General features: G+C 33.2%; 1 protein-coding gene across 3 annotated transcripts in view; it reads right to left on the reverse strand.

The window, feature by feature from the left end:
- LOC145283960 (cytosol aminopeptidase-like) overlaps positions 1-10,578 on the reverse strand; it is a 117,922-nt gene that overhangs the window by 14,374 nt on the left and 92,970 nt on the right. For all 3 annotated transcript variants that reach the window (XM_080133060.1, XM_080133058.1, XM_080133059.1), the window contains exons 8-11: positions 6,905-7,029; positions 4,844-4,932; positions 1,667-1,769; positions 1,058-1,137 (exon numbers count right to left, since the gene is read on the reverse strand). In XM_080133060.1, the coding sequence (XP_079989186.1) occupies positions 1,058-1,137; positions 1,667-1,769; positions 4,844-4,932; positions 6,905-7,029 (397 nt within the window). The remainder of the gene's footprint in view (positions 1-1,057; positions 1,138-1,666; positions 1,770-4,843; positions 4,933-6,904; positions 7,030-10,578) is intronic.

Below are 10,578 nucleotides of genomic sequence, written 5' to 3' on the forward strand. Positions count from 1 at the left end.
AACTGGATTACAGCCAGGAAGCCGTACATCTCAAAAAATTTGTAAACTTTATACCATCAACAGCAACTGGATTACAGCCAGGAAGCCGTACATCTCAAAAAATTTGTAAACTTTATACCATCAACAGCAACTGGATTACAGCCAGGAAGCCGTACATCTCAAAAAATTTGTAAACTTTATACCATCAACAGCAACTGGATTACAGCCAGGAAGCCGTACATCTCAAAAAATTTGTAAACTTTATACCATCAACAGCAACTGGATTACAGCCAGGAAGCCGTACATCTCAAAAAATTTGTAAACTTTATACCATCAACAGCAACTGGATTACAGCCAGGAAGCCGTACATCTCAAAAAATTTGTAAACTTTATACCATCAACAGCAACTGGATTACAGCCAGGAAGCCGTACATCTCAAAAAATTTGTAAACTTTATACCATCAACAGCAACTGGATTACAGCCAGGAAGCCGTACATCTCAAAAAATTTGTAAACTTTATACCATCAACAGCAACTGGATTACAGCCAGGAAGCCGTACATCTCAAAAAATTTGTAAACTTTATACCATCAACAACGACGAGATACAGCCATTCACACCAATAAATATTAAAATTGAAAATTATTGAATTTGTCAATATTAGCAATTATTAATTTACCTATCCTGTATTCAACAATTGTCCCGCTTTCTGCATTGTAAGCCTTCAAACACATCTTTTAACCTATATACAATGCTGCAAGCAACCAACAATATCCTTCTTATAAAATGAAACATTCTTAAAATTTTATACAGATCTTAAAAAAAAAATAAATAAATAAAATTATACTATAATCTCAATGAATCTAATGACATTTATAAAATGTATTTTAAAAAACTGAGTTAGGGAGTTAGAGTTTGTTCTTTTTTAAAACTCAATTCCAGAGTTGGGATTTTCAGCCAATTCTTCATCTATCATTAAAAAGAAAACAATATTCCAATCTCAAGCACTTGATGTATCAATTCTTTTTGTTTTTGTTTTATTATAAGAATTTGATCAATAAAGTGATGTTATTCTTTACCTTATGCAATAATTTCCAAAGTTCTGAGGAATTGGTAAATGTGCCAGCAGCTGCAGAGCCCAAGGCGATGATCATGGCACCTTTGAAAAAAAAAAAAAAAAAAACGTGAAAGAAATAATTTTATAATAACAGTGACAAAAAATATCAAATTTAGCAGAAAAAAAAAAAATTTGTTCCAGAAGAAGCTGGATCAACCCAACCAGGATGAATGTCATTGCAACAATGACGACATTCATTCTGGTTGGGTTGATTCAGCTTCTTCTCTAGTCTGTACCACATCTTTTATTTTTGTCCATAAGCAGAGTATGAGTACATCTGAATTAGGGAGTAAAACCTCTTCCTTCATTCACGATTAAAAAATATATTGATCAACATTAAATATAAAATTCAGTGAAATTGATTCAAAATAAAATATTTGTTTTTGTTATAATAAAAAAAATCTCACCCCTTCACTGTTAAGGTCCGTAAATGCCAGAAAGCTTTCTATTCTATTAGGTTGGTGCAAAAATATAATGAAGTGTCCCTACACACACACATTCTCACTTTTATAGATATATAGATTTGAAGAAACGATTGCCCCCCCCTCCAAAAAAAAATACTGCTACTCACCAGTCAACGTTGCCATATCAAGGATAAACTGAGGGTTAAAAGTGCAGGCATAAGATAAAGCATCAGCCAAAATCAATCGGCCTTCAGCATCCGTGTTGTCAACCTACAGGAATGATAAAAGAAGAAACTGAGAACAAATAGAAAACAGATCAAAATTGTATTACATTTTTTTAAGATTAGACTTAACTGAAACGTTTAAAATAATAGATATCTAAATATGAAACGTTTTTTCGTCAAATAGAGGGGCGACCTGTAAATTCACCCTCGTCTGTCCGCACTTTTCTCAATAACTACGCCTTGAAACTTTTTGAAATTTTGCGCAAACATTAAACATGATATGAGTAAAAAAGTAACAGAACAGATTTTCCCGGAAAACTCCAGTTGCCCCACTAGGGGTGCCTTTCGGGGTAAAATGGCTAAAATTGACACTTTTATGCTTATTAAAAAAAAAAAATTGATGCCTTGGATTTTTATAAAACTTTCTGAAAAGTTGTAATTAACTGATTTCTATATAATTTTGTTTGTCTATACTTCGCGATAACTCTTGGGTGTGCCCCAGGGGCTCTTTTAGAGCTAATAAAAACATTCCATTTTTGGGACTATTTTACCATATTTGCCCAAAATTTTCTGTGTATGTCTATTTAGCAGTTTTGCATGGTGCTGAACTCAAATTTAAATATGTTAAGGCCTTGGGGACATTTGGAGCTAAATGGGGGGGGGGGCGATGGAGGGGGCAAATGATGAACTTAGTCATTTCTTTTTTTGCATGGTGCAGAACTCAAATTTACATATGTTAAGGCCTAAAACTGCACTGTTTGTTCATTTTCAGCAAGATTTGACATCCCCTAGGGAATTTTATGGCTAAATTGGGGGGGGGGTGAACATTTTTTTTATGGCTTGTTCACTGTGCATTCACGAGGGACCATGCATGCTTCACTTGTTTTTCTTTTTTCTTTTTTTTTTTTATCTCTCTCCTCACATTGAACATTTACTGGCAAGAAATATTTTTTTGCTAATAGAATCATATAGTTTTTGATCAGAGGATTTTATCAACAAAAAAATATTAAAAATAGCTTTCATGTAAGAAATGTTAAAAATAAACAGGATGCACCATCCACCATGATTCTACCTTCCACGGCTTGAATGTCAAATACGTGCTGCTACAAATAAACACTTTGGTATAGATTGAAAAACTTTTCACTCCAACAGGTTCGATTACTCAAGTGGAGATGTACTATTTTATTATTTTCATTGGAATACTTTGAGATGAATAATTTGCATATTTATTTTTATTGGGGCCCATGGCACAGTGGATAGAGTTGTTGAGTCTCTACAGTTTCAGGTGAACACTGTCAAGATAGTGGTTTTAATCCTACCTAAAGCAGGCCAGAGGATTAGTTGGCCAAAAAATGCGGTGAGACAACAACAACTATGGAAAGCAGTAATCACTCAACATTCCTATCTCGTCATGGTTACCATCTGAAGAAGGCTAGAGGAATAGTTGGCCGAAACATGGTGAAACAACAATTATGAAGATGAGGATAACAGTTGGCAAATAAATAAATAAATAAATAAATATACTATTTTATTGCATGAGATGAAAGTAACAATTTTCAGAAATCCTTGAAATATTTTGTATTGATATTAAAGTCGATTATTATTTGAAAAATTTGATGAAAAATCGAAAAGACTGTGGTTGGTTCTGGTGATATTTGAGCTAAAAAAAATTCCATAATTTTTAAATTGTAAAAAAAAAAAAACAACAACTTTGTTTTTTACTAACAAAAGTATATTTTTTTTAAATCAATATATAATCGAGCCAGAGATGTCTCGTGTTGCGGGGTTCGAATCGTTCGGCTGGTGTTAATCGTGACACCCTGCACTGAAGAATCCCGAAAGGATGAAACACTAGTGTCTGTAGGTATCTAATTATTATATTAAAAAAATAATTATATATATATATATTTGTATATTTTGGCAGCAAGTTATTATTCAAGTACGTCTGATTGAACACGATAGAGATATTCTTTCTTCCGTTGTTTCCGTAGTTATTTTTTTTTTAACAAGAAACTAAATAAACAAGCTATAAAACAAGAAAATCGAAATTAAAAATAAAAATAATTCGCCCCTAACCATCCTACACCAAGCTTCAAAGGAAACAAAAAAGAAAATAACAACTGCTCCTGATGATAATCGGATGTACAGAATAGAAAGCGCTTGAGAAGAATATGGCTGAACAACAACTTTTGGGTGCCATTTTATGCAACAAGCCAGCCGATATAAAAAGGCTGCTCGGCGAATGGAAAAGATATCCAGAAAAATTGGAAAAAAAATAAATATCGTGTTCAATCAGACATGCTTGAATATATCTATCTATCTATCTATATTGAGACAAGTGCTATTTTAGTGAAACAGAGAAATTCCGTGCTTTTCAAGAACACTTGTCTCAATATATATATATATATATATATATATATATATATATATATATATATATATATATATATATAAACACACACACTTCAGAATAAAGGATAAGGAGTTATAATATTTCAAATGTATTCTTTGTCTTACTCTTACATAGAATAATAAAAATATTTTGATTTGAAATTTAACCATTTCACGTCATAAATTTTAAAATTTATTGAATGACTAAAATTTGATGTATGTATGTATGTATGTATGTATGTATGTATGTATGTATGTATAACAAATTAAAAATGAAAAACATTTGTAATACAATAATCTATGTTGAAACCATGGTCTGCTAATATTAGCAGGCCATGGAAGCTATAAAATAACATATGAAAGATTCAAAATAAACTATTTTAAAATTTTAAAAATGGATGCATTATATGACTTTTGATTTTAAAAAAAAATTCTTTAGCTCATTAACTTTTAATAGGTTTTGTTTTATCATTTTCTTTTTCAGTTTTTTATGCTAATTAATGAATTGATTTTTTTTTTGACAGTTTTTGATTTTCAAGTCTTCTTTTTTCAGCTTTTTTGCTCTTTCAATTTGAAGTCTTCGCTTACATCTTTCATTTGCTAAAATCTGAAATCCCAAAATTCTGTGAAAACTTGAAATATTTTCATTGGACTGAATTATAAACTGTTGCCAAATGTAGATGAATATTAAAATACTCGTTTAAAATACGAAAGAACATTATTGTTCACCTGAATTGTCTTTCCGTTCATTGCAGTAACAACATCTCCAGGTTTTGTAGCAGTTCCACTTGGCATATTCTCACACAAAGGAATGAAAGCTACAAAATAAAAGACAAAACAGTTAACAGATAAAACAAATAAGTTTTTACGCAACACCCGAAATCTCAACAAAAGGACGAAATGAGTACACGCTAGCAAATTTAGATTTGCAATTACAGAATATGATTCTAATTTTTTCCTTTGCTCTTTATTCTAACACTACACTAAGTTTACTGTTTTATTTCGCTACAGTTGATATTGTGTAGAACAATAAGAAAATCATAGTGAACAATGCATTCAACAAAATTTCACACACATTTCTAGATACCTATATCTAATAAGTTCAAAAGAAAGGACACACTTAGGGAGGTATTTTGGTGGTCAAGTCACTAAATAGAGATTAGCTGGTTTCCCGGCATAGCCCAGGATGTAATATAGATTGACTGAAATACATGTTCTAGCTGGTTTCTAGGCGTTGCCAGGGATGTAATATAGACACATTATGTTGTATATTACCTGTTCTCTTCTCCCTAAGGTAAAACAATTTCATATACATGCTGTAAATTACCTATGCTAGGGATAAAACATGAACAATACCAGTCCTAGGGTAGATAAAACAAATAATACATAGAGATGAAAGATTCCTCTCCCCTAATAAAACATATGTTCAATATCTGCTTTTGTTTTTTCATTGTTTATACGGTCCCGAGCAACGCCGGGTAGCCCTGCTAGTCTAAATATATAAAAGGCAAAATGTGTGTGTGTGCATGTGTGTGTGCGTGTGTGTGTGTATGTCTCCCAAAAACTTTTGACAGATGCGACGAATACTGACAAAATTGGTATCGTTAGAAAGATCACTCTCTCGGACAACAAATATCCAAAAATTGGCCAAAAAAAATTCTGTGCTGGTCAACTGGGCCGTTTTTTTCCAAGGAGGGGTTGGATTTTGCGTCAACATTTTTGCAAAGTCATCATATGCCTTGCAATAACTGAGCTTATTTTGAAAGCCCGCGACGTCGTATGTTGCCGTGTGCGCGACGGCTAAACTGTTGACTTTTTTCCCCCCACCTTTTCCTCTTAGTGTTACAGGTTCGAGCCTGGCCACTGCGGCTAATTTTTTTTTTTTTTTTTTGCACTCGCATAGGTACTTGCTGCTGTTTTCATATTTTTAGGGGGTTGGTTAGTTTTTTTTTGCTTGTTTCTCGCACGGGTACTCAACTGATTGAAACATTTTTTTTTAGGGCTAGGTTGCTCAATACCAATACGATAAAACCTCTTCACACCCGGGCAATGTCAAGTATCCCCGCTAGTAAACAATAAATGAGTGATGGATAGATCCGACCCAGAAAATGGCAATTCTTCCCCTTTTGTTAGAAACATCGCTCACGGAATATGAGAACTAAAGGAAAAAATAAGTAGGAGTTACGGGGCTGCTCGATTGCAAAAATATTGAAATTCTGATATAAATTTTTTCACATTTCTACTTCTTTTCGATGATTTTATCGGCCTCACTTTCCACATCTCCGAGTGAGGCAAAGTTTTATTTAATCATGGCCATCCTCTCTTTTTCTTCTTCTTTAAACTCTTCTTACTCAGCTTCCAGATAATGTTACTCAAAACATCTATAACCGTTCCTTATATGCACTTTCAACTCAGCTTTACTTGAAGCTACCCCTTTGTCAAACCTCAAGAATTTAGGGGTTGTTCTAAATTCTGTCGTACTTTATCTTTGGCACGACTTATGGCCAACCCTGCACACACACATGCACACAAAGAACTATACTATAAATTCGGTATTTACGTATTTGTGGTACCGCGTTGAAATAATAACATTATTTCGAAAGCCATTCTTAACATGGGAGGGGAGGGTGTTTTGTAACTAATCTGTGTTTCCACCTTACAATTTAATGAAAAAAAAAAAAAGAAAAGATATTGTGAAACTTGAATTTAACCTAAAATAAAAAAAAACTATTTAAAAACAGCGCGGTACCAAAAATACATAAGCACCATAAATTCTTTTTCTTTTCTCACCTTTTAGATTTATTGGCAACTGAAGTTTAGCAGCTCCAAAAAGTGTTCCAACCACACACGCAGCTCCTCCCATGTCTGCTCTCATTTTGTCCATGTCAGCCGGAGGCTTCAAAGAAATACCTCCCCTAGAAGAAAACAGCAAGAATAACCAATACAGCAGAAAACATCACATGAAGCATTATTATAAAAAAAAAACAATGCTCAAATTCACGTTCAATTTAACAGTACATCTAGTGACAGCTTTAATGTTAAAATAGGACTACATCACAGTTCTGAACAGAGTCTACTGCTTTTTTTTTTATTTTAGAAGCATTATCCAAAGAGTTTCATACTGAACCCCCCCTGAGTGTTTGGAGGTGTGTGTTAAAAAAAGAAAAGAGGAAAAGAACGTGAAAAAAAAAAAAAAAAAAACATGCATCTATCACCAAACCGGAAGTGGCAAAGGTTTAAATTAAGACCAGTCTATCGAAAAGAGGGGATGACTTTAAAAAAATATTGATAAAAAAAGCGACCCCCTCCTTGTAGAAAAATGCCCAGTTGATGATGAAAGAATTAATGTTTTTAGCCAATTTTTCGATATTTGTCGTCCAAAAGGTCGAGCTTCAAAATGATATCAAACTCGTGAAAGTCCGTTGCCTATCGAAAGTTTTAGGCAGACATACATACAGACATTTAAACAGGCAGGTGAGATTTATATTATAGATGTCTGATGATTTTGTAGTTGCCTGTGAAACAGTGGAAAGTTTGATTGCTAAATTAAAATCTTTTTGGAGGGAGCTGGATTTTCCCCACATTAAACAAAAATGTTTGTTTAATTTTACTCTCATGGGGAGGCATGCAAATAGGAAAATGTAAATTGTCCAAAAGAGATGTTGTATGTTGATAATTTAATATTTGCTTGTTAAACAATGGAAGGTTTGGTTGTTTTGTTTTACGGCATATCAACCCTTTTCAGGTTATTTAATGCTGAATCCAGTTATTTTGGAAATAGTATTTATGTTGCATCCAGTTATTTTGTAGAAGATTTTTATTTTTCAAGCTCTTTGTATCTTCAATCGCTAGTTTGTAGTGTTTGGTTTGGTTTGATTGTTTTAGAGTGGAGTTTATCGTTTTTGTTTCCTGCCCTGCAGAACATGAATGAGTTTTGCAATGGAAGAGGGAAAAGGGTTACAGTGTCAATATTTGGTACATTTTAAGTTAGGAAACCAGTCAGGAAGTGGGGGAGATAGAAAGTGGAAGAGGAAATGAAAAGAAGAAAAAGGCGAAGGGAGGTGGGTTGTTGTTTTTGTAGAACATAATGAAGTTTTGCAAAAAGAAGTAGAAAAACAAAAAGCATCAATGTTACGTGCGTTTCATCTTAGGAAGCCAATATCTTCAGACAGCCTGATCTGGAAGACCAAATTGTTTAATTAAAAGACTTAGAAAGGAATGTTATGGAAAGTAAACGTCTGAAAGCGAATGTGATCAATACCAAAACGATGATCAGCGTAACATTGGAACGGCTCCAAAATGATAAAAGTTTCCCTTCTCAGTTTGTGGAAATGCAACGTAGCGCGGGCGCACGTATGCAAATGCATCCGAAATGACGTCACCGGTAGGGAAAAATAAAGACTTAAAAAAACGAGATCACATTAGAGACAGGGAGAACATTCAAGATCACGTGAGCCGTTTGAATGACACTTGAGAAGACGATCACGTGGGTGATGACACAGCGGTAATGAGAGAATGAGGAAATAAATATCGTCGTTACAAAAAAAAAAAAGTTGAATTTCTTTTCTATTCTTTGTCTCCTTTGTAACCGAGATTACAATGTGTTGGTTGTCAGGTAACGTTACAAAAAGGGAGTCAAGTGTAACTTAATTTTCTGTGATACTCATAAGCTTTGAGTACTTTAGACGTGCAATAAACTTACTGGATTATAAGAAGTTTGTGCGCAAAAAGCATTAGACTATGGAGACGAATAAAAACTCAGATATGGAGAAAATTCTTTGGATGGCAAAGCTATTGCGGTTGTTTAGAAGTTTTGTCACCTTTGTGATGGTATTGGAGTACAGTAAGTGAGCAGTGTTAAAGCGATTGCAGAAATTAGGCGTTGATGGAATAAGCTCAGGGAACTTCTGTCATTACTAACCAACAGAGAGTTACCACTGTCAATATAAAGAAGAGTTTATTAGGTCAGTGTATGCAGTTATACATGGCGGTAAAACCTAATCAGTAAGTGTTGAGGACATGTGTTGCATGCCAAGAAATGACATGAGAATGATACAATGGCTGCATAATGTGAATGTGAAAGGTTGGCTTAAATCTGATAACCTCAGAGGAAGATCAAATCTGGACAGCGCAGAGAGATATGTGCAGAAAAAGAGATTTCAATTGTATAGCCATATTGAAAGAATGGATGACAGTTTTTGGGTTAACAGATGTAGAACAGTTGTAGTAGGTTTAGTTCACAGCGAAAAGCCAAGGAAACTATAGTGATAAAGAAACCTAAAGAGACCTAGGCAGAGATAGATTAATTTGTAAATCTAATATATAAAAGTCTTTCTGTCTGTCTCTCTGTCTGTATCTTCTTCAAAACTAAAAGTCGCAGAGCGACACTAGGGGCCTCAACTGATTGGATTTTTTACAAACCGTTCTTTTAGGGGTTTTTAGTCAGTTAAAATAGTTTTTAAGGGGTCAAAAATTGGTCAAAATTGAAAAAAAAATCTTTATACATTTTGTACATTTATCTTAAGTTTATTTTTTATTTTTAATCAGTTCATATGCGTGTCACAGTGGTACAGTGGTAACATCACCAGCTTTGAATGCTACAGATTTGCTTTCGGTTTCGATTCTAGCTGATGGTACCCAAATACATTTATTTTTTTTTTACTTTTGAAATCACAACTCTACAGCAATATATACGAAATGTGGACGAATTAAAATATCATATCATGCATATTTTACGACTGAGCAAAGCTTCCCCCCCCCACTAGTCAATTTCTAAAAATCGTCCAATGCATGCTAACATGTAAAACAGACAATAAACTTATGATGATGTTGATGAAGAAGATAAAAGGAAATTTGCCATCACTTATAAGAAAACTGTTTTTATTTAACTGAAACTGTCAAGAAAAAGTTCTCCGAGTGGCAGCTTCCCAGATACAACAAAAACACTGCATGTTAAGACAAATCTGGTTCTTATACAGGTATTGGATTGCATTAAAAGTCGGGTTTTTCTGGAGCAGTGGAATGGCCAAGCATTTTTCCAGCAATCTTAGCAAAAGATTTTATGTAATATAAACACAAAGATAGATTACGTTCAAAACAAGTTGTTGACATCATGACATTGAATGGTATTTTTTGTCTCCCAGGCATAACATCCCTCATTCCTTTATCAAATCATGCTCTATTAACAACTTATTGGGTAGTTTTGTATTTTTTTTTCTTTAATAATTATAATTTAAAAATTATTTACCTTCTTTAATAATTATAATTTAAAAATTATTTACCTTATTGAATAATTATAATTTAAAAATTATTTACCTTATTTAATAATTATAATTTAAAAATTATTTACCTTATTGAATTGTTTTGATTGAGCAACATCATAATTTTAAAATGTTTGGAATTAAAAAAGATTTTCCTTTTTTTTTTTTAAATACAAAAATGTTAAAGATTTTATACATATGTTC

Source organism: Euprymna scolopes, chromosome 8, assembly GCF_053919585.1.
Source record: "Euprymna scolopes isolate OS-2025 chromosome 8, ASM5391958v1, whole genome shotgun sequence".
NCBI classification, from domain to species: Eukaryota; Metazoa; Mollusca; class Cephalopoda; order Sepiida; family Sepiolidae; genus Euprymna; species Euprymna scolopes.